This window comes from Plectropomus leopardus, chromosome 6 (genome assembly GCF_008729295.1).
Source record: "Plectropomus leopardus isolate mb chromosome 6, YSFRI_Pleo_2.0, whole genome shotgun sequence".
NCBI lineage: Eukaryota > Metazoa > Chordata > Actinopteri > Perciformes > Serranidae > Plectropomus > Plectropomus leopardus.
Window position 1 is genome coordinate 6,943,527 of NC_056468.1, and position 25,874 is coordinate 6,969,400.

At 38.6% G+C, this 25,874-nt stretch overlaps 1 protein-coding gene across 1 annotated transcript; it reads right to left on the reverse strand.

Annotated features, from left to right (window-relative positions):
• cds2 (CDP-diacylglycerol synthase (phosphatidate cytidylyltransferase) 2) lies at positions 1-25,547 on the reverse strand. The gene is made up of 13 exons (XM_042487683.1): positions 25,341-25,547; positions 16,238-16,380; positions 15,183-15,279; positions 14,058-14,155; positions 13,458-13,597; positions 11,578-11,636; positions 9,459-9,541; positions 9,095-9,182; positions 8,770-8,838; positions 7,194-7,346; positions 6,137-6,256; positions 5,870-5,973; positions 1-1,511 (listed from the first exon to the last, which is right to left on the reverse strand). Exons 1-13 carry the CDS (start codon positions 25,410-25,412, stop codon positions 1,376-1,378), a joined length of 1,362 nt encoding a protein of 453 aa, XP_042343617.1. The 5' UTR covers positions 25,413-25,547; the 3' UTR covers positions 1-1,375.
• Between the last annotated feature and the right edge of the window lie 327 nt (positions 25,548-25,874).

The following is a 25,874-nucleotide window of genomic DNA, read 5'->3' on the forward strand; positions in this document are numbered from 1 at the left end:
TGGAGAATCCTCAGCTTTTATATTTTACCACCAAATTGAACAAACATTTGCCAGTGGTATAAACATCACTGCGTACACGGCAGCTGACTGTACTGGCAAACAACCTGAACATGAGATGCAGAAAATCACAACTGCTGTCACACACAGAGGTCCAGTCAACCAGCGATAGTCTCATATTCTGGCTTTCTGTTCTGAAGCTGTGAACATGGCGAGGTTGCAACACACACAAGCAGATATTGGCAATGTAGAAACCATTAACGTGTCCTACTTGTGCGGACCAATTCCACTAATGTTACAAACAGAAGCCGTAATGCAACATTCCCTCCACCTTAAAGAACATGTGTAAAAACCTTAAACAGCTCTTAAGTTGTAAAAAGTAACAGGTCAATTAAACCAAACAATAAAAAATGACTTGTTTCACCTCTTTCTTCTTTGGCCATGAAATAGCAACCACGGGAAGGGGAGATTGTGACTATTACACTGAAATGAGTGCTGGTGTCTGTTGCACTGGCCTTCAGAGATATCTTTTGACTCGTACTAAGACACTATTTTGCACAGAGCATCGCTAACTGCTCCTCACAGCACTAAACCAACAAGAGTGTGGGACTGTCAGACTGGATGCACTGATCCTGTCGAACACTTCAGGGTAACCGCTATTACTGCTCGATAATACATGATGTCAGTGATTTGGCTGAGCGAGAGAGCCTTTGAAATGATGAATGGCGGCAAAAACACAGGACACACACACACGCGCACACACACACACGTGGCTGATGGCAAAAATGAATTCTGTCTGAATAAAACAGACACAACATTAAGATATAATAGAACATACCAAATATAAAAACCATCTATGTATAAATAGAAACGATCACCACAAAGAAAATTAAAACTTAAATTTGGGGGAAAGGGTGCAGCTTGGGTAACGATACAGTGAGTAACAGGGTTGAGAGCAGTGCATTAAAACTGAACAGAAATGTACAATAAAATATTAACACACATTAATAGGTATATATAGGAATAATCTGTATACAAGTAGAAATGTACAGCTGACCGACTTTTTGTTCAACAGTGTGAGTGGATACACGTTGGCAAGATTGGAAATGTGGAACAGTACAGTAATTCACTAACTCAACCTGAAAACACTGGTGTTCAGAAACATGATTCACAGACTGTGTGGACACAAAGACACTCGACTCTCGTACCCAAATGGAAATGGAATGACCCAAGGCTGGAGTTTTTTGTTGTTTTTTTTTCTCTGATGTGTTTTGGCCTACACAGTCTCCCAGAGCTCCAGGGCTGCACAGTGGCCCTCAGGTGCTGCCCTCCTCTCTGGTCTCCCTCTCAGGGCGAGTTGGTGTGTGTGCAGGTGGCTCTAGGCAGCCGCCTCCTCCAGCGCTGGCAGCAGGCCCTTCTCTGTCAGGTGAGCCTTCAGTGAGTTGAAGATGTGGAGCTGCTGATCGACACGCAGGGCCAAGAGCTGCTGGATCACCTTGCTGGGGTTGGGACCCCTGAGAGGAGGAAGATCATCAGAATCAGCTTACGTGTCCACATACAAGGAATTTGACCCCATTAGTGCATTAATATGTACATTAATAACCCGTTCATAAACGGGATTTTGAAGTAACCCCTTAAATATCAAGCCAAACCCTGGACCAAACCGGTTTACCGAATTTTACTTGGTGTTCCACATGATTCAGCTGTCAATCCTGAGTGCAACACACCATGTCCCAACAGAAAGTGAGTGTATAACTATCACTTAGCGCTGCCCAACACCACAGCCCTGTGTCCATACTAAATCCATTAAATGTGCACTTTTGTCATTTAATGTAAACGAACCATGTGGCTATCAGCTGTGCTCTCGAGTTCAGACTGGAGACGTAAACACTTAAAAGATGGGTGAGTAACCGACTTACTATCTTCCTACTTCTGTAACGTTTGCTTTCTGAATCAGCAAACACGCACTTTATATTGTGAACTGGAAATTACATACAATATAGCCGATGGCAAGTAACATTAGTCTAGCTTGTTTTTTAAGCAATGGTCATTTACCTTAGCAGAAGCTTTCAGCTTCCCGGTGATCTCCGTCCAGCCAGCTGACACTGTGTTTAGGTTTTTGTAGTGAAATAATAAGCTTTCATAAAAATAATTCCTCATTTCAACTTCGTGATTCAGCCGGTCCTCTTCCACTGCGGTGCTTTCGAAGCGCGCATCAAATATAAATTAAAAACACATCGTCCAAAAAAAGTTCATCTTGCAACAGCGCCTGCAGCCAGACAGGACAGCTCTTTCCTCTGCTTCAAATCCAAAATGTTGTCATATTGGCAAAGTTTTAGTCTTTTTAAAAGACTAACTCTGCCATGTCTACTCTCATCATCCCAAAAAGTAAACTAACAAAATGTGGCATTAGACTTTTTTTCTGACTTTAAAATGTGGTCACCTGATGTCACAACCCTAATTCAAGCAAATATAGAAGAGAATAGAACTTTGTCACTGCATAAAGACAACAAAACAGCGAAGCATCTCCCCAAGCACATAGTGCAAATAAAAGATTAGTCAAGTGCTAAAATACCATATAAATATTCACAGTAAAAGAAAATTAAAATAACATTTATCAAGTAAGTGCAAATCAGTAGTCCAGGGGCAAAGTGCATGTGCTGAAGTACATGTGCAATTATGGTGTGTGAGCCCACACTCTATGTATGTCAGTGCATGTAGTGTGCAAATATCAACGTTTAACAATGTTGGTGGCAGCTGGGCACGGACATAATTAAACTGTTAATGATCAGTTTTTTTAAAGCATCCTGTTTAAGCATGTAAACATCATATTCCATTTTTTATAAACCTTGATAAGAGCTTTATCTCTTTATGAGAAACCCAAATCTGCTAGCTGGAGTTCTCCGAAAGAAACCGTGGTACTGTTGCATTAATGCACCTTACTGGGTGCTGCAGACTACCTGAGCAGGTGCGGCTCCAACCAAGTAAAGAAACAGAAATGCAAACTTTTCAAAAGCAAAAGCGGATCACTTCTGGAGCGATGAAGACATAGAGTTTTGTATTTTGTTGATGAAAGAGGAAGCATAACTTAATTCGCTGCTGCCCTGCCCTACACTGTGGTAGTGACAGTGACAGGCTGACAACAGCAAAGTAGAGGACAGTGTTATAGTATAGCTGTTCTGAGGAATAATGGTAGCTGAGTACGTAGTGTGTGTTGAAAGACAAAGGCAGAGAGGGGAAGAGACAGAAAGGGGAAGAGACAGTGGATGAGCACACAGCAGACAGCTGCTGGAGATCAGAGCAGAGAAGAAATTAGTATTTGAGTTGTCAAGTGGTAGTGACAGTTGTAAAGTGTTTATTATCTTGTGTCACCCTTTTTTTTGGTAACTGTCACAGGCACCAGGGCAAACTCACCAATGTAACAAGTAACCGGGTTAGTAGTATTTTTTCATGTTATGTTAATGTAAAAACACACTCCATTTGACCTTGCTGTACTTAATATACTAACACAGAAATAGATATACAGTTAAAGTAAGGGCAGCAAAGCTAGAGGATGGTAAAACATTACCATCTGACCAGTAATCAAACATACATCTTCTATCTAAAATCAGACTTTTTACTAAATCCCTCTTTTGAACAGTGATTGTCAAAAAACACCCAAAAACCGGTTTGCATGTCAAGTACAGCAAGAATACTATTATGCCTGATTTTCTTTACATGTTTGTTGGTCTTGTTTCGTCCTGTCCTGTCTGTTTTCCCATCTCCATCTACCCCCATGTATGCATTACCTGTCCTCCCTTGATTTTTCTTTTTGTACTACACTTTGTGCTCACTAATAATACATAAGTAAATAAATAAAAAATAAAAGGTAATAATAATATGATGGATATATCACACACACACACACATACACAAAAGTAACTAGGCTTGTAAAGAGAGAGTTAAGCAGTTAAACAGTGTGCTTGTCTACTCTAATGTTAAAGCAACTATATTACTACTTACTGAAATACCCACAACTAATGCATCTTATGTGTAGTTTTTCCCCATTGCAAGGCAGACAGTCCTTCACATTTTTACCAATACATTTTCAAAACTTTTCCATAATATTTAATTCATTTCATTTATATGGTCAAGCACAAATCTTAATTCCCTTTTTTAAGCTATGTTTAAAAAATGACTAATAAATCTACCTTTTAAATATAATATTTTACCCCATCACTATGACTTTATTTAAATATGTTAAGAGGGGTAGGACTAAAAACATTAACACCAACACTTACCAGCCATTTGTAAACAAGCAAACTGCTAGCGTTTGGTATATTTACTAACAAATTAGACATTCTCGCAACCAAAAAGCTTCAACCAAACTGGCAAAAACGGGCACTTTGCAAAACATCAAGGCCTGGCCCCTTTTTGGGAGACAGATAACCGAAGATCCAATCTACTATTACACAGTGCAGCACTTGATTTTAAATACAACATATTTCGTGTAATTTTAGACATGTTTTGGGATTTTTATGTACATATTTTAAACGATACCTATAATGATGTATACTCAAAACTTTTCCAAAATTTTCTGTTAATAATTCCAAAAAACTTCCAGGCCTGAAAGACAGTTTTTCTAATTTCATAAATTTTTCCAGAAATTTCATGACCATGGGAACCCTGGAGTTTAGGCTAACATTAGCGGCTGAGTTCTTCTCCTTGTACTTACTGGATTTTGACCCAAGCATATTTCAGTGAATGTAGGAGCCCATCAGCTGTCGCCTGGCGACGATGTAGCCTCTGGGGGTAAAAGCTAATATTTCAGGAGTCTCGGTATAGCAGCACATGTTCGAGCCAAGACTTCGTGTTGCGTGTACTAGTAACTGTTTACATTTCTATTAGCAAGATAGGTCCAGACAACATTTTGGCAAATCTCTATAAACAGGTATCTGTATATTAATGCAGATAAAGAGGTAATAAAAAGCTAAATCTAAAAGATAGGTTACAAGATTGCATTTTGGACAACGTGTCTCTTGCTTTTGAAAACTGACTATCAGAGACAGTGGCTGAAATCAAGGCAGCCCACTTTAGATTTATTTCCTGTATCTGTGTCACGTGGGTTTCTCCATTGACCCGCCCTTTTAGGTGACTAGCGGCGGCCCAGTGGAAAAAGTCAACAAGAGTACAGATTATGACCGTTGTTCCGAGGTGTCTTCTGTTGGACTAGAAACCACAATGCTTCTGATACCAAAATCTTGCCCCGTTTTCTACAGATTCTGCATACATATGCAGATATGTGTTGACTGAGATCACATTATAGTTAGTTCAACTAGTTAGTCAGATTTTTCTCTTGTAGAAGGGAAACGTACAGTTTGAAAATAGAAACAATAAAGCACTAAACTGACCGTGCAGTTGCTTTCCCAAGTATTTTATACAACACTAAGCATCCAAAAGGAATTATGGAAGAAAAAACTTGCCTAATTGTATAAACTTCATTTTTCATGAAGTACTATTATACTAAGTTCAACCAGCTACTCTGAAATACCTCTGACCTATAAGCTTTAGCTGCATTATTAGACAGCACTAATTTATGCTGGTAGTATTGAAATGCACATAACACCCCTCTGCAAGGATCTCATTTTCATATGCATCAGCTGGAGATAAAAACTCAACACTGGTATTTAACATTGGTAACTAGTAAGATAGCTGGTAAGATCAGCCACTGACAGTTATTTCAATGCCAAAAACAAGAAATGGGAAGCAGTTTTTGTCTACCTACATAACTTATGACTTAAATTCTGTCAGTATGACTACTGTAACTTGTTAATTAATATTTTTAACATACGAACATATTAAGTGTCATCATTTTGTGTTGATGTGTGTTTACCTGATGAAGCTGGCAATGTAGACATTAACAAATGTGGCCATGAGGTACTGGCAGTCGAATCTGTCCATGATGCCACCATGACCCGGGATAGTGTTGGCAAAATCCTGAAAGGACAGAGGACACGTGTGCTTGGACGGCTCCTTTGAACGTGATGCAAATAGAGCGATGTCGACAGACTTCAGTTGACTTGACAGACGTGAGCGGGTCAATATTACGGATAAAATAAACAGTCAGCAGACTGACAGTGCAGGTGTCTGTCATCCTTACCTTGATCTTGAAGGCTCTTTTGAAGCCACTGGCAAAGAAGCCACCGAAAGGTCCCACGATGGAGGCGAAGGAGGAGAGAGCAATGCTGTGGATCTGGAACGGATAGAGACGCACTGTGGTCTGTGGAGAGAAGAAGGAGGTGTTACACCAAAATTGAGGCAATTATCAACATTTGATTACATTTGATTGGATCTTATTTAGCACAGAAAAAAAACAAAAATGGCATACATTATAAGAAAAGGAGATATGCAGGGGAAACCCAGAAAACCCTCAAAGGGCTTGACAAGTGGGATTCCCTACAAAACTATCAATCAGTATATATATTTTAATATACAGGCTACAATCAAATTATAAATAAGAAGGGGCAGACAGATGAGAACAGAAATAATTATGTAAATAAAAGGAAGAAGAGATGGAAAAAAAAAAGAAAAAACACACGTGAGGCCATTGTTGTAGTAGAATATTTTCACAGATTTTTTAAATGATAAAAGAGAACGTTTAGCCAGGTGAGGAGGAAATTAAGTCCATATCTTGGAACCTCTGTATGTGATACTAGATTGGGACGAAGTGGTCCGTGATGGGGGGACGCTGGAGTGCTTTTAGGGCGGAATAATTATGAAATTGATTGTTAGCATTCACCCAACAAGGGACAGACTAATAAAGTGTTACTCAAATTTCCCTTTTACCATTCCTTTCCTTTTTTCCTGCAATACTTAGCTGGATTTGTTCCATATGGGAACTGAAACTATAAAAAAGTATTACATATTAATGTATGTTTTTCCACACCTTTGCAGAGGTGCTATATTATATCAGCTATGTATTGTCCAACTCCAAAATGTTGGAAAGGACGCAGAAAATTTACATTGCACTTTTAATATCTTGGATCCCTCCTCTATTTTGGCATATTGGCACAACATACTGGTTACTCCAATAATGTTATTTAATTCTCTCATATTCACATTAGATTGAATGTGACTTGTGGAGCTGTAATGCAAAGAGACGCAACAGAAGCCAAGAAACTGGTGGAGAGAGCAGGTGGAGTGAAGGTGAGTCTTACACATCCAGTGACAGACTCCAGGATGCTGGGCAGGGCGTAGTCCTGCAGCTGGAAAAGATCCGATGGCTCACAGTCCACCTGGAAACTGTTGGAGTCGTTGTTGAATTCCACCGGGCACACAAAGTAGCGGTAGCCGGCCATCACGTAGGAGAGCTGGGAGGAGAGCAAGCTTCAGTTACTCTGCAGTGGCATCACTGGCCTGCTGGCACTCATTTCAATCAACAGAGACAGATTAAAGCCGGGTTTATCCTTCAGCGTTGAATCAATGCCGTACCTACAGCCTTACCTAAACGTCACAGCAACACAGAACTCACATTTATTTTTTAAAACTGAAAACCATTTCCTTCGGTGAAAACAAAATTTACTTTTATTTCACAAACAAAAAGAGTAGAGATAATTTCGCAAACTGTGAGGCTAATTAATGCAAAATGATGCCATAGGCTTATGCTAGTAACGTAAGCTTGTATTTTATTTAATTTTTTTCACAAAACAAGTCTAGTAAAAGACAACTGTTTGTCGGTGAATGTTGTGAGTTCTAATGGAGTCATACCTTGTATCTCTGTTAAATGTTGCTTGCTATTGCTCCTGGCTTCATATGAGTGGAGGAAAAGTTGCTTGCCGCAAGGCTAAGTTATGCAATGTAAAATGTCAAAGACTTCTGCTAATAACGTGAGCATGTTGTATTTTTGGGGAAAACATGTCTAGTGAGCAGGGTTTCCTACACATTTTTACATATGTGGCAGGACACTATAACTAAATCATCTTTGCCACAACTACATTTTTAGAGCTGGACTGTTAATTAGGAGTGCTATTGGAATATACAGCATATACACCGTTTGGGTATTAATAGCGTACTTGGAGCTTCAGGCGCATTGACAGTTGAATCTTAATCGTTCATCCAGCTGGGTCTAAAAGTATACTTTAACTCCATCTGCTGCTTTCACAGACCCGAAAAACGTAGGATATCGGGGCGATGACACATGATATGATTATATGAGAATGCCTAAGGCTCTGCTTAGAGCTTAATATAGTGTAGAACAGTTTAAGTGATAGCATTCTAGTTATATTATACTACACAAATGCTTCATTTATATATCTTGCACACCAGAATGAAACAGCCACAATGCTCATCAACTTCTAAAAAATGGTTTCTGAGATCCTGAGTAAAATGTAAACATGTTAATAGCTCAGGAGATAGAGAAATGTGCATTAGCACTAATTGGTAGCACAAACCTAAATCTCTACCTGTTGCATTTTTTATGGCTTATTATAATGTGCGCAACTGTGGCTGGAGTGTTTGTCCACACCAAACGGTGTGGAAGCGTAAACAAGCAAGACACATTTAAAGAAATCTGGCTACATATCCATCTAACTTTTAAATTAGGTAGTCGAATGTCAAGGCCTAAGGTTTATTAAGCACTGCTTTGAACCATTTCTTTGTAAACAGCCTTAATGTGGTTGACTTTTCAACTGTATTTTTCTTTCTTAATGAAAAATAAAATGTCAAAGCTATGGTGGGGATCAAAACAAAATGTAGAAATCTCTATGAAGGCATGAGATATAAGTCCTGTCTTACCATGATGCCAAACACAATGGTGGAGAACAATCCTCCGATGAATCCCTCCCATGTCTTCTTCGGTGACAGCTGCAGAGGGCACAGTGAAGGTGAAAATACCACGTTAATGTAACACACAAGACTCTTAATGTGTCCATAACATAAGTCAATACCTCTTTATTGCTTATCATGTTTGACTTGCCCTGGCATTACAACTAAATCCTGAGAGGAGAATAATCTTCGAATATTGGGTATTAATCTACTAAAAACTTTAATTGTTGGAAAAACAGTCAGGACATCTGCATTAACAGTTTGTAAAGCTAAGAACAACAGCGATAGAACCAACCTTGATGAGAGGGGTGCGGCCGAAGAAGAAACCAAACATGTAGGCCATGATGTCATTACAGATCACACAGGAAATTGGCACAATGAACCTGTTCAGACGAGAAGAGTTTACATGTGTGATTCGTACATGAGACTGGGTGAAAATATATTTTATGAAACAGGACGTGTGGTAGGCAAATTGAAAAAGTAAAGCATTTCACAAGCTCATTCTCTGTACTTGCTCAAGGCCTTCAGATTAACATGAAATAACATAACTGGATTTCAACATGATTAGATTTTACTTCTGGTGTAAGCATCAGAGAGAAGAGTCCACTTTGCTGCTGGAATATATTGTGTATAAAGGAGATAAAAGACTGTTTACTCACCAGATCATTCCCTCAAACAGGTTGTGAATGATAAGGTGAGACTGAGTCACCACAATCAAGAGAGTCACATGGGTCCAACCAAACTGTGGAGACAGTACAACAAGATTAACCAAGTATGTTTACACCAGCATTACCATAAATGTTCCCAGTATTAAACCATTGCAATTTATGATTGAGACTGGGAGATGACATTCTAAATATTTTCTAACAGGCTGGATATATAGTCAAAACATTTTCTGGATATAACAGGGAACAGTTATATATTAAAGAGATGGGTTTTAGCTGCAACATGACAAGATAATAGCTTAATTAAATCCGCAATGTAACTGGAAAAATGAGGAGAGGATGCGTCCCCTCCTCGACATTAAAGGAACGCCTCATCCCTCAGATGACCATTTGTATATCAGTCACTTTCCCTGTGTTATGTTGATATATTATTTTATGTCTCCGGTGAACAAAGGATTCAAAAACTTCTTGTTGAATTTCAGTAAAGAGGGGCCACATTTAATAACAGTAAAACTATATCAAAACATCTTTTCACAAACTTTCACACAATCGTGTAGTTTAATCCAAGTCTCATTATTACAGTCGTATGCTCTGTACTTTCCAAACAAACAGCCCTTTCAGACAGGGAACTAAACTAAAAAAGAAACGTATGCACTCTTCAAAGCCAAACTGCACTGACAAAAACAGCAATGTTACCTTGCTCAACACAGTTGCTGTTGGTCTATCGCTGCCTCGATCAGTTATTCTAACTGTGTTATTGTGTGACTTTGGTGTTTTAAAGGGTTAGCTTGGATTCAGAACCGTCACAAAATAACAATAAAAAAAACTACCAATTGGGCCAGCAGCTCCTGTGTTCAGTGGGGTAAAAATTGCTGTTTTTGTCAATGGAGTCAGGTTATGAGACTTGGATTATAGTGCACGAGTTGTGTTACGCTCGTGCCACACTACCTGTGTGAACAGCTTGTGTGCATCACAGAACCTGTTGTTCTGGCTTTTATTTCAGCACAGGTTAGAGCAGCCACACTGCCGGCATGAGCATCCCTGCTCAGGCGCGCCTCAGCTACGACACATCCAGATAAACGGAGTCTCACTGATTTTTACCACGTGACTTGCACGGCTTTTACCAAAAATAAACAGTGAAAATGGTCTTTTGATACAGTTTCAACGTCTTCATCTGTCACAGACATGAGGAAATACAAATGTATCTATTTCACTTAGCCTTTCCTGTTTATGTCAACACATCCCTTTAGTTTTAAAGGCTTCTTATGTGAAATCTTTGCAGGGCCTCCATGGCCTCATTAATGAGTGCAATTTGTGCTTTTAAATGTGGAAATATGGTATTCTACTGACAGTGCTGCAGGAACAATGCTGTCCGAGTGAACACCACAAGCTTGCAAGCAGTGGCAGTTCGTCGAGGATGCCATCAGGCGCTGCTTGTGCATGCAGTGTGTTCAGGGCATTAAGAGTTTGTAAATGGATGTTTTGATATAGTTTTCCTGTTGTTAAATGCATATTCCTTTTACTTCCATTTCATCAAAACTGTTCTCATTATTTGAGGCATGCAAGAAGAACAAAGTTTACTTCACAAATTTAATGTAACATGGGGTGATTGATTGGTAAAAAAAAAAATGGCCATTTGGGGGGTCAAGTACTTCTTTAAGAGCTAGCTGCATTCCTCACAGACAGACAACAAAAGACTGTGGACATCCTAAACTGACATTTGGAAATGTTTGTTAATGTGTAGCTGTAAAACTGCAGGTACTCTGTAAACCCTCCAAGGATAAATATTTTAGTTAAGTCTACTGACACAAGAGCAAAAGTTGTCTTTCAGTAAGTAAATAAAAGCTCTTTCTTTCTGTGTGGATGTGCTTCATAACCACAACATGGGATTACTATGTAGCATAGACTGAGTGGTTCTGGATTTTGTGTTAGATGCCTTTTGAGTCACCAAGCAACAGTTTTGCTGATTCGTTTTCTGGTCAACACAACCGACAGAACACAATTGACATTTCTATTAGAGCAATCCCCAGCCCACTTCTCCGTCCTCTTCAGGGCCCGTATTTTAACGAGCCTCATCAATAACCCAGTAGCCTTGAGGCTGTAGGCCACTCACCATGTAGAACTGAAGGCGGTAGTGCTTCTTCACCAGACTCAGCACAAACATGCAGAAACCTGCAACAACATGATAAACACTGTGTGAAATACTTAATAGGGACATAATCGCATCTACAAGAGGGAAATTAATTATGTAAGAGTCGTGGCCACCTTTGGTCAAACTCAGCTAAATTTAGCTTGACCTATTTCAGACAAAGCCAGGCGTTAACGTGTAGTGAGTAGGTGAGGATAGCTGGAGCTGTTTTTATACAGAATGAGGTGAGGGGAGGATGTTGGAAAGCAGAAAATGTTTGAGACAAAAGTGATTTTAATGCTGTAGACTCTAGGAAGCCGGTAGCTTTTAAGTTTTACACTGACATTTACGGTCTCAGTCAGACACAACATCGTCAGCATATGACAAAGCAGTGCAAATCTGAGCATCTTCTAGCACTTTGAGGTATAAGACCGTTATCTTTAAAGCTTCTCTGCTCGAAGAGTGTGAGATGTGAGAAAGCTCGGCTATTCAGTTTCACCTTGAATGTAGTAGGCAAGAGGCAGAAGCAGTCATGGGGCTTCCTTCCTCACCACATCCTGTTTGGCATCAGCCAGCAGCTACAGTAGACTGAATTACTAACTGACAACCTGCAGCACAGGAAGTGGGACATTTCCAGTTTGCATGGTGCCCGAAATAACTTTGGAGGTATTTAACCTATTAATGTACACTGAACAAGACCATAAAGTTTTACAGATTTTCATCGATGAGCAGTTTTTGATTTGACATTTATTCATGTTTTCTTTTTGGAAAGCCTTAATAACAGTTACATGCACATAAGTATTCCCCTATTATTCAGAATAAGACAGAATTCTGAATTTGATGTGGGTCATGTAAACAACATTCCGTTTCAATATGCAAAATTAGGTCATTTTTGTAATTTTGCATTGTCTGATTAGCATGTGGGATATGCTGGTATTATTCAGGTTTTAGAAAAATTATTTGGGCAGGCATACAAGCAAATTGGAATATGTGTTGGCTGGTGTAGATATGCATGCAAACGAAATTCCCCCATTTTCTGGTCGTAAGGAGAAACACACCTACTTTTAAACTTAATGAAAGACTTGGATATGTGCAAATATCGCAGCACCTCCTTTTCAAGAAGGTGAAGGAAGGAAAGAAAGACTCCAAAAAGTCTGCCATTGGTCAGAAAATGTGGAAGAAAGGGCTGCATGTAAACAGGATGGTTCTTGGAAAACTCTTTTTCATCAGGCAAGTAAACAGCCTAATAGGAATATTGTCTTTTTTGGAATAAGGGCAAAAACTGTAGTACTTTGCGCATGCGCAATATACTCACTGTAATCTGCTGAAACAAGCCTGAGAATTCCTGATGCCATCTTATCTTCACAGCCCTGTCTCTACAGTGTCTCTACAGTAGCCCAGAATTGACAAACCAAATATTGGCTCTAAATAGTATCCGTATAATATTGATAAGAGGTATCTGGGTCAAAAATATTGTGATATTTGATTTTCTCCACATCACCAAGCCCAGTATGTATGAGAAAACCTGTGTGGCCAGAGTTTGGTAATAGTGTTTGAAGTGCTACTGCTTTGTGGTACCCCACATGTGACTTTTCTCTCTGCTTAGCCAGCACAGTTGAATACCCTTCACACAAACAAAATGTGGTTGCTGCATAATAGACATGACATGAGCCAATACTACATGACACCAATTAATAAATTCCATCTAGCTCACTGGCATGATGATGCGACAAATGTACAAAATCAGATGACTGTGAAAGTGCCTGCAGTAAGTGATTCAAGTTAAGAAGATCCCTCCCACACGCAGACATGAGTACAGACATTATTGCAGGCTTTATTTTCAGTTGGGTTCTCGGTGTTTGTACCTGTGAGGTAGAGGGCAAAGGAGATGAAGCGGTGGTATTTGCTGAGGATGCGAAGCGGCTCCTCCCTTTGCACCAGTGTGAAGAAGTAGTCTGTCACAGTCTCACCATAGAAGAAGTAGTTCACACACAGCAGGAAGTACCTGTGGAGCGGAGGGGTGGAGCAAATGTACACAACTCACGCCTTTAAATTATGACAGCAGCTAACCAGACTCTGCATTCAGTATGCCTGCAGAAAAACCAGCGAGGCAACATGAATAAACTTTGGATGCCACATGGAACTAATTTTGATTTTTCATCAGATTTTTCCAGCTCAGGCATAGTGAAAGGACTCTGCTATCTATCACACTACACCATACACTACTACTGCTAAAATCACAGCACTGAGGATTCACAATGTTTCGCTTTTTTTTTTGCTGATTGCCTTAATAATCTAGAATCTACCCCAAATTTAATCAGGTCAGAAAACAAACCTCAGGCAGTCTGCAACAAAATAAAACATGAGACAAAACAATAAGAAATAAGCAAGCAAGGATATTTGCTGTGTTCACAACACCTAAAAAATGTGTGATATTGTGGGTGGTTGTGTGTGTTCACCCTCACCAGCTCAACGTCCTGAACCAGGGCAGGTGGTAGGAGTGGTAAACACTATAGCCGATGGTGATGATTTCTTGGAAGCACTTGATCTGAACACAGAGGACCTGCACAGGGAAACACTGTCACACGGGACCAACCTACTGGAGCATCAGAACTCTGTGTGTGTGTGTGTGTGTGTGTGTGTGTGTGTGTGAGAGAGAGAGAGAGAGAGAATATGTCCTAGTCCTGGTGTCCTAGTGACACAAAATGGCTGACAGGCCTATTTTCAGAGAATTCCCAGATGACCGGAGGAGCAACCCTGCTTTCTATTAAAGAGGATGGATCCCATTAACATGAGTGATTGCGCTTTTCATTTGTGTGGTAAAGTTCAATTGAACTTGCTGCAGATAGAAATTGCTGTATGAACCTGAATGCTCTGCACAACTCATTGAGAAAATGAACTGTGCACGTATTCTAAATACACAAATAAATATATGATGAATGTATGAGGTCACGGCTCATTACAGGTTTTTATGTCACACTTTAACTCCATAAAACCTGGATCGATGTCACTTTTTGTGTGCTTCATGCATATGCCTTTCACAGGTAATTAAACCATTAAACCCACAGTAAATAGCTTTGAACTCTTTCAAAAACATGAAGGAAAAAAGGCAATGAGCAAACTGACAAGAAATGTCCTGCAAACTACAAGAAATTAGTAAAATACTTTTTTTTTTATTATTTTTTTTTAAAAAGCTTGGGAGAAATGTCCAGAGAACTATATTTATAACTATTATAATTAGATATCGAAAAATATTTTTACAGCATTATTATATGTATTATATATCATAATTATAAGTATTTTCAGGTCATTTCTTTGTTTATTTAACTTTCCTGTTTTTTCTTGTAAAAAATGGAATTTCCTTTATTTCTTGATGATTTTTGAGTAATTCCTTCTCAAGTTGCTCATTGCCTTCTTCTGATGAATTTCAAAGAGATTTTGCCCCTTTTTTCCAACAGCTAAATCATTAATTCATTGTGACACCTCTTTTTCATTACTCTTGGAGGTAATTCCTGCTGGCGTTTCACTCCCCTGAAGCAATACATTTTCTCAAAAGCTCAAAAACTACCATCAGTGCTGTTTGTACTCACAATCATCATAAGCACCATGGGGCCCAGGTAGATGATGAAGAAGAAGAAGGAGATCATGGCTAGTGTGAGGATGCCTCGTACCCACCAGTTCTTCCATCTGAAGGACACACACATACTTTTATTTTACAGTTGCTATTCAAAAGTCCTTTAAAAACTGGAGCAGGTTAATCAAAATAATGTTTTGGTTATTTAACTTAATAGCAGAAGACTAAAAAATGAAAAAGTTATTATTTGTGTGAGCTGTCTTGTGTGAGACAGTGGGCACAGATGTGGTAATTGGAAGTGGCAGGTGTGCGTTAAAATTGCATGACAGAATACCTCAAGGATAATTTCAGTGTTTGAAAACGTCCTTCAAGACACCTTGATTTACTATCCTTTATATGTGTGATGACTGCTAAAGAGGACCCATCATGCTCACTCTAGGGCTCATACTTATAGTTAAGGTTCATACTTGAACACGTTATGCTTTTTGGTTGAAAAAAAAAAAGATTTTCCTTATACTGCCTGTGCTGGAACACCTGTATTTTTTGTATTTTTATAAAATTTTTTGAAACATTGGCCATGTTTAATATGAACATCCTTCACTGTGACACTACGTATAAGACACAAAATACAGAAACGCAAAATAGGTCCCTTTTGGGATCCATATTATTTTGTGTTAAAACAGTAATGTAGCTGTGTCTCATACAGGGACATCCCTTGTTTGATATTAATAACGTTTCTGCCCGGAACACAAGTTCAATGGTTCACATCTGCTGCTCTGCTCCTCAGTGTGAGGAGGGATTCCTTTGACTGAATCACACCTCCACATATGTAGCAAATCTGTAAAGTCCAGGAAAAACAAGGGTCTGTAGCTCTATTAATAAAACAATGGAGTGACTAAGAACAACTCAGAATACAGAGTTGTCACTTAGATAAAAGATGTCAAACTTCCAGAACTATTTTTATGGTCCTTACAGGGCATGCTCAAAGCCCTGCTTCACACTCATAGTGTCAAATACTGTTAGGATCATAATTCTCAGCAAGATGGTTTTTCTCTTTAACGATGATCATACCTTGAGGAGAGTCCAGACAGGGCCTTGTTTAAAACCTCCGGGGTGTCATCAGGAGGGACGGGCACCTCTGGGACCCCTGAGTCAACCTTGGACTCGCCATCTGATGCCCCATCTTTTTCCACCTTCAGCTCGCTGTCTGAACCCTGGCAAACAGACAGAGGAGGAATAAGACCCTGATATTTGGCGAAGATATGTTGCTGTATCAATAACACATCTGGTGCACCCATAAAATCATCAAAACTTGGGTATAGTTAGTTAGTTATTTAGTTTTTATTTCTGTGCCCATTGCACACGGGATCACAAGACACCATCACAATTCAAAGCTTTTGTCATCTTCAACATTTACAGATATCGGCACAAAACAAAAAAGTAGGTACATAAAATAAATAATGTATGACCAACATTCTTGCAAAAAAAATGAATTTACAGTGAAAAATAACTTTGACATATTTAACAAATCTACAGTTTATCTTGACAAAGATCTTGTGTTCTCATAGCCCATGCTTTCTCCAGATAATGAGCTAATCTAAATGTTTCATAATAAATAACCACCTTAATCTTTGGGCTCCATATAAACTATATCAGTATCTGTTTTTATGTTACTAAAGACATAAAAAACATAAAAAGGGCATTAAAAAACAAAATGAAATAGCTCTACTGTTGAAAGTAAAAACAAAAAACATAATTTATGACATTAGTTTTAATAGATTAAATTAACATAAAATATGAACTATTTATAAAATAAGGAAATTTATCTTGCATTTCTATTTTTTTGTGGCTGTATTAAAAACGTAACTGAACAATGACACCACTGTACTGTATCAAACCAAACTGTAAATTTTGTGAGTCGTTACAGCCCTAATTCATAAGTTCCATTTTATAAATTGTGCCTCAAATGTTTTTATCTTCTTGCAACTATACAACAATATGACACATGACTGTATTCACAGTACTTCAAGTAACACATGGCCCGTGGAGTTAAAGAAATGTTAATGGAGCTAATTATGTATGTCATGGTGTAAACAGTCTATGAGTAAATACTCTGGACATGGTGATGGCTACAGGGATGGCCTCAAAGTAAATCACGTTATTGTAACTAGGTTAGATGGCTCGCTTTTTTTAAATTTGCCCTTTACAGCAAATCATACACCATGTTCCCCGATACTTAATTGCAGTCAGCTGCAGTGGCTGAGAAATATCCTAAAAATATGTTTTCCATTGTTGCGCTTAACTTCACTTGGAGCAAACTGTCATCTGACTTCCTCAGCTGGACACAGTAATTTTTAATGACATCATTGAGTCAAACAGTGTCAGTAGAAAAGCAGAGATGAGAATAAATGCAGAAGGAAGTAGAAGGAAGGAGCAGCCAACCAGGCTCCAAACAATTAAATGCAAAGTTCAAAAAAGTTAGTCATCTAGAACACATCAGTTTATCAGTGCTACGCTATGTGAGCAGTAATCTTACACTAAAGGCATTTTATCAAAGAACTTGAATCAATATTTTCTTGGAATACAATCAGGCTGTGATGATCAGTTTTTCATAAATCAAGACAGCCTAAATGCAACTCTCTATGAATCCATTAAAGCTGAGGTAGGCACTTTCATTTTAGCATCATTGCGCAGAAAATCCCCCGAAAAACTTTGAGCATATTGTAATTTAATGTATTTAGAGAGAAGAATAGGCCTCTGTGCCTCTTCTTGACTCTGTTGTCAGGCTTTAGAAAATCTAGCCTGTAACAGGAGACTTTGGCCAATCACATGTCAGTTCAGAAAGATGGTTCCTATTGGCTGTTCCATAAACGTAGATATGCGTAATGCCTGTCTGCCTTGTGAAAGCCTGATTCTGTAGTCGTGAGTCCATCACTCAGTGCTGGGGGGTTTGTGCAGGCCGATTGGCGAGAGAGAGAGAGAGAGGGAGAGGGAGAGAGCAGGGGGAGGAGGAGGGGCTGAGTGCAGCTGAACAATGAACTATAATAAATAATCAATATGTAGGAAACAGTGGATTACTGTATGAAGCACATGCATTTGCCAGTAGTTGTCTGGTGGGAGAGCAACAGGGGGAAGATGTATTTTCAAATTCTGCCTTTTTTCCAAATTTCTTCCTACCCTAGCTTTAAATGTTGAAACAGTATAAAGTAATAACAACATAAATAAAAACAGGATAATATATTACTATTTGAAATATAATTTTCTTACACTTATATTACTAATACTAATAATTACTAACTATAATAATGGATTGTATCCAAAAGTATCTTAAATGGTAATAAATAAAAAAATAAATAAATAAATAAATTTGCCTGCTAACAGCACTAATGCAAACAATTATAACAAACTGAACTGCTTTTCCTTACAAGATGGCTTCATATGGAAGCAGATCAGTCAGAATTTTAAGCCAAACGGGCTTTTTCAGCTCTGGCTGATTGCACCTCTGCTCAGGTTGACGCTGGGAACGCAGCTGGGTTTTTTGAGGTCACCAAACTCTATAAACCTTATAGGAGTGACAAAGGTCTAAGTTGCTCCTTTCTGACAGGCACAACAAAAACTGAAGGGAGTGAGATATCAAATGACCATTCAAAAGCTCGGTCTTCTTTGGCTACGGTTGCTACGTCTGTCCAGCTTTCCATTCTGAAAAAGCTCACCCGAGATGTTTACAATAACAGTGGCAGATTTGTTACCATTTAAGATCATAAGTATTTTTGCCTTTAAGCCTTTAATTTCACACAAAAGTAAACAAAAGCAGATTGTATTGCTGCAGCTACGCTAATAAACGCTAACTCTTGGATGAAAACTACCTATAGCTAGCCGACGTTTTAATGTTTGCAGCCTAACCCCTTTTAAAACAAGGTGTCTGCCTTATTCCATTTATCTTTCATCAGAATGTTTCACTTTATTTTGAAGATAAGGACTTAATTAGGGAGATGTCACGCACGTATCAGCACTTCGGCATCGGCAGATATTGGCTTCAAAATAAATACTGAAAAAAAGTGGATATATTGATATAGGTATCAGTTATCTGTCAAATGAGTTGTTGCATATCGGAAAAAAAACTAATATCTTGCATCCCTAGAAAACACCTATGGAGGTGGGTCATAGATGTATGATGCCTTTAAAGTATTAATCCACATCCTACCTACCACTTAATTCACAATACATATATATTCTGTGATCTGTTTGAATGGATATGTACTCCAAAAATATGGATATGTTGCTGAACAAAGAGCAGCAGCGTTATTATATCAGAGTGGACATACAGTATTAAGCAAACAGCAGCAGGACTGCCAGTGCAGGGGTATGTGTGGGCGGCTCACACTGCGCCAATTCATTTCCATCCATATTGTTGATTTCCCAGAACCATCTGTTCACCGGGGGAGGCCTGTTCAAGACACACTGATCCCTGCCTCTCCATGGTAACAACAAATCAAAGGATGGATGTCATCAGACGGTGGCAGTGACACACAGCTACACACAGTCACACACAGTTACAACTCGTCTAATAAAAACCGAAAGGTTTCTTCAGGTTAGTCAGTCAGTCTTTCACTTCTCACCCCCCCACAGACCTCTCTGCTGCATGTGACCAAATTAGGCTTGGAGTTCTCACCTAACACACAGCAGATAGTCGACTTGCTGTTTTGTGTACCCACTGAGATTAGACGCTACTACAGTTAGATATTTTCTATATTAATAATAAACCTTTGTGCTTTTTGCCTTAACAGCAAGCCACTTTCCACACATTGTCTTTACAATGCTGACAGCAAACATACAGCAAAGGCTTGGCGGGAATATTCCTGCCAGCATCTACTTTCTTAGGACTTAAGTTCCCTTTCTTAAATGGGCTAAAAGGTATGAAAGACTATGACAATGTAGGATTAACCACCTCATAATTTTGTCAAATGAGTATGTAAATCTATGCAATAACAAAATCATAAAACAAGAATGAGTACACTTATATCTTGAATGCAATTCTTTTGTCATTCACTGGTCTCCCAAGCAGGGTTTCTACAACTTACACAATGTTAGATTTAGGGCTTTTTCAGACTTTATAATGCCACTAAGACTTAAAATTAAGACCACTTTTACAATAACGAAAACTGAGGAAAAACCACAAAAACCAACATGAATTACTTAGCTTTAGGGACCATTTTGCAGTTTCTGGGGAAATACTTGGCATTTTTTGATGTGTTTTCTTGTTGATTATGAGTTTTTTTACTCTGCATGTGGGACTTAACTGCCTCGATTCCTATCGTGCCATGTTTGAAAAACTCTTTGCATGAAGTACACCAGGTCTCTTCGGCATTGCAAAATTGCAAAATCTTGGTAAAAAAGCCAGTTTTTGTTGAATTTGCACCTCCCTCTATCATCCAAGATACAGGATGAGTGCTACAGCTACAGTCTTAAACATTTTTAAGACTTTTTGATTGATTTACAACATTTTAATACCACATAAGGCTTTATTTCAAGATTATTTAGTCTAATGCATTTGAGACTTTGTATGGGAACCCTGTCAAAGACTTTCACAATATGAAGGCACAATGAAATGAAAAATGAAAAAACTACCTAATGAAAATCTGCACCTATAATTCAGTTTTACAGTATGATGCTGCAGTCTTTCTGTCCAGTTCCTTCAAAGAGCTACATAATCTGCATTAACAGGTGAACCAGTCAAATCCACAAGGAAAAAAATCTGCATCCTCCCGCAAATCCTAGCACGTTATATTTGTGTAAGGTACATTAAATGTAACTGTGCATTTGCTGGAGAGTATTTAGTAATTAGTAATTATAGTAATAGTAGTAATTATGTACTCATATGGCAGCATATTCTCTCACTTTGTGGTTATAAAGAAAAAATAATTAATGCTTTAAAAAGATCCTGTGCAAGTTAAAACAAGACTATTTTCTGAATGTTAAAAAACATATCTCTCAACATATTAATGAAAAACTATGTTACGTGGAAAATATGTTGTAATAACATGAGAAAGACCACAATAAAAAAGTAATGTTCCTCATTATAATGGAAAGCACATTTTTTTCATGGCATTAATACTTTAACCCTGCCATACTGATTCAGTTAGCTCATTACTGAGATTCAATGTTAAGGCTGAGGATCAGATTTTATCAGCTGCAACTCAGTATGTGTCCACCTTTGTTCCAATGTCTCTAAGCAAAACACTGATTCCCTCACTAGAACTCATCTATAAGAAACCAAATCTAAAAAAAACCTTTTAATTTGAACAATTCCATTGACTTTCCTTCAAATTATACAAAACTCTCCCAAAAATAGTATGCAATGTCAATAGTTCAAACTGCCAACTGAACACATGCAGCCCCATTCTCTGTCTGTTGGTTCCTATGGAGACAATATCCGTCAGTCAGATGCTCGAGTTAAAAATAGGCGCTCACTTCACATTAACACTCCTCCCCTTCCATGCTTTCTGGTAGACCAGCATCAACACTGAGTGTTTCCGTTTTGTTTATCTCCAATTCAAAGAACAATCAAGACCTCCAAGCTATGAAAGGATGAGCACAACAATCTACCAAGGTGATCTTTTCTGGGATTTCAGAGCTTTTGGACATCTTAGCAGAGAAGTGTGGATACATCGGAAATAAAGCAAAGAGGAAAAGAGGTGGTTTGTGATTCATCTTCTCAGCTGTCATGTCTTCAACTCATGAGGCACAAATATTTTAGAGCAGCTGTTTGAAAATGTTTTGAATGGCTAAAGACCACACGTATGTTTAGATGGTCACCTAGAAAGAGACTTCCAGACATCGCCTGAAAGAACACACAATGTCTAAAATTAGAAAAGTACACAATCAGATGGTGCACCACACAGATATCCAGAAATGGTGTTGAAGATGAATTCTGAGGAATTCAAGTCAAGTGACTCATTCATACCTTTGTGAACTAAATTTATCTCTACTCCTCTTTATGCAAAAAGTGCCTTGATAATGTCAGATAAAGTTCATCTTCTAAAGCGTATCCCGATAAAAAGTTCACAGCAGGGCCAGAATAGATTTAACCTTTTTGATCGCTAATGTGGCTGGACGGGGATCCACCAGAGCAGTTTTAGGTCCTGCAGTGATAAACTTTTATATTGTAGTCACCCTTCTCCTAAAGCCCATGACAAATAACTATTTGCCTAAATTTCCATATCCACTTAGGACACTTGCGACACACGATTATGATGGTTTTCACACCTGCACTTGCATTTTGCCCAGCTTTCACAACACTAAATATTTCCTAGTTTTAGTCAAATAATTGTCCTAGTTGGAAAGGTGGGTCATTATTAAGCTAATGTGGTATTCTTTATTTGTCGGGATGTTAACTTTAGGATAGGATTAAGATGGCCAGATTCTGTTGATTCTGTTTTACATTAGTAATAAAGTAACTCTACTTGTAAAAACTCCTTCAGATTAGTCTACATATGAAAGGTTCAGATACCAATAGTTGCATTTAGAAACTATTTACAAATACAACTAGTCATATGTATCAATCAGTACAAATATCAAAAATACATATCAGTTTAAGTGTATGCTTTGTTGAGAGTATTTTAACTGCTTTATCTGAATGTCAGACAGTGATTTCCACGGTAAAGTGAAGCTGCTATATCGCTCTCTTCAAAGCCAGACTCCACTGAGAAAAACAGTGATTTAACTTTGCTGATTACAGAAGCTGCTGGTTGACTGCTGCCTCCATTAGTTAGTTTGTTTTGGCTTACTGGCATTTATAAGGGTTTGTTCGGATTTACCAAAGTCACACAATAACACAAACTAATGATCTGATCAAAGCAGCAAAAGACCAGCAGCTGCCATGTTTAGCGAGCTAAAATTACTGGGGAGGTTTTACTGGAGTTTGGTGGCTTTGACAAGAGCACAGATGAGAAACTAGTGGCTTCATGATAACACTCACTACAGCACACACCTAAAGGGATACTTTGCTGATTTTCAACCAGCTTTGTATCCAAACAATGCGGGTAATATGTGTAGATGAACTATAGGAGACTTCTCCCCGTCTTACCGGTGCCTAGATATCCCCCATCCAAGCAAAACTCCTCGAAATTACATAATTTACATCTTTGTACTTGTAGGTTTTCTCCCACTTGAATAAAAGTGTCCTTTTTCTCTGTTTTCTCTGCTCATGTAGCACCAATTTCAAAACTATCTGCATCTTTCTTCCACAGAGACAACTTAGTTTTATGAGAGATCCTTATTCATGTTGGTAAAATACTTCTTTAAATAGATATTATTTTTGGTGGGACTGTTTTAGGTGGTTAAAATACATTTAACTGCTGACCCCTATCACAGCAGTACATTGCTTAGCCTCTGTGTCAGATTTCAGCCTGCCTCTCCAAAATGGGAACATGACATCTACAGGGTTCCTGCAGTTAACAAGGTAGATTCAAGACTTTTAAAGACGTTTTTGATGCCACCTGGAATTAAGTTTAAAACCAAATTTCTACTTACCAAAATTGACTAAGGACAATTTTATATTGCCTAAGTATTTATTGTAATATAAAAAAATGTGTTTTTTGTCCAGTGAAAGAGTGAGATTATCTACTCCAGATGTTGATTACACAACCCTTTTAAGAGTGGACCACATGGAGGGCAGTGGACTGATTATATTATCTTAAGAGGTATATATTTGGTTTACCAACAGAAGTGGTTAATATCTGGCATTTCTGAACCTTTCATTTCTCACTCCACATGTGAGATTTTGCTGCTTGGATTCCCATCATGACAAGTTCAGGAGGAGGAACGTATGAAATTATTTCACAAAAAAATACATAGTACATATTGTTTTGAGATTTTACAGCACCACGTCAGAAAAAAAACAATTCCTAAAATGCCATTTTCCAGCCATAGGAATCAATGCATTACCCTGACTATGGATAAGTACCCCATACAACGGCACTTACGGATTTTATAACCTGACAAGCACTCCATATTAATACCATAAAGGCAGCTTCTAAAAGTACTGGGCTCATCTAAAAAGCCTAAAAGACACACAATAATTAATAACACAAAAAGAAAAACTCAGAGCACTTTGTGGGCCGAGTGGGCTTCACCTTTAAAGGACCATTTTCCTTTCATGCCCTCAGTGGTTTGTTACAAGGATGTGGCTAATGGCTCGGCTACGTTCCCATCTGTTTTTAGCAGCTTCTCAATTATCTGTAATCATGTCCTCTCGTCCTAGATAGATCCCCACATCCATCACCACGCCCCTTTAAGGCTCCGACTATTCACTGGAAAGCAACTTCGACGTCGATGTTTAGAAAACAGATGATGCGTTTATTTTCCATTCACTTTGAATAAAAGACGACAGTAATTATATTGCTCGACAGCAGGATACCCGAAGCAGTGGTGATTATTGTTGTAGCAGTCAGACCAGCTAAGCTAATGTTTTTGCGTTACATTGTCAGAGATGCCGTTTTACAGTCGTGCAGTAAACAAGCTACAGCATACAGTTGACTTTAGCTCATAGCTAACGCTGCTTGGAATAACACGGCTGAGAGTAAAGAGAGTCTTCCCCAGTTGTTAAAGGAGGCGCCTCGCTTGAGGCTTTTTCAATGACCTGAGCTGTGATCTGTGGCTAGCTGCATAACGTTTTACAAAACATCAATCGAATAGTTTTCAATTTACTGTGCCGTGCCTGGCAGTAAATAAAAACCTAGGTACAAATGTAACTTCAATTTTTTTTTCTTATATAGGACAGCCATTCTTCATATCGTCACAAAGCTGATAAAGACAGCAGAATTCATTTTGACACGATTTTAACTTCAGCATTTAGTTGTTTTCACGACGAACGCACACACAGGAAGACCGTAAGTAGCATCAGCCAATCAAGTCCAAAATTTGAGTAGTTTGGCGGATAATTTGTAAAACGCATTCAATGGCCTTTAGGAGCTTCTAAATAGCATTTCTTGTTTGGCTATGTAAGCGACATTGCCCAGGAGAAAACCAACGTCAACATTAGTCGAGTTTGACACGACTTTTCCACTCGCTACACGAGCCAAGGGATATTCCATTAGGATTATAAAACAGCTAGCTTGCTAACTAGCGTTAGCATCGTTTCCAAACGGCCTGAGTGAGCTGTGGTTTCCGTTACCTTGTCCTCTGACGGCTGCTGCTGTAACGCTGGGTCGGTGTCTTTGGCTCCACGGTGCCTTAGCTCTGTCATTTTAGCAGACTGTAGCCTGACGACGACAGCGAAGGTCCTGTGTCTCCGAGACACTGACTCGTTATTTGGGCTGACAGGTCTCCTGCTATGCTTGTCGCTAGATTTTGCACAGCAACACTTTTCACTGGAGGAGAAGCCCCATCGACGTCAAGTCCTCAGGAATTGAAGATGACATAACTTCCGGTTTTCAAAATAAAGGCCACGTTGACAGCTTTATCGAAATCGATGATTGTATTATATGTAAAATCAACTTTGGTTGAAATTAAAACAAAAAAAAAGTACACTTAAATTCGGCACCACAATCACAAATAGGCATCCACTGACCAAATCTCTACTTTTTGCTAAGAGAAATAGAAAAGCAATAATACAATATTCTAGTTAACTAATTAACTGGGGATTATCCCAGAAAGGCCCTACTATGCTCATTTCCAGGATCATATTTGATCATTAATACATGTTTTA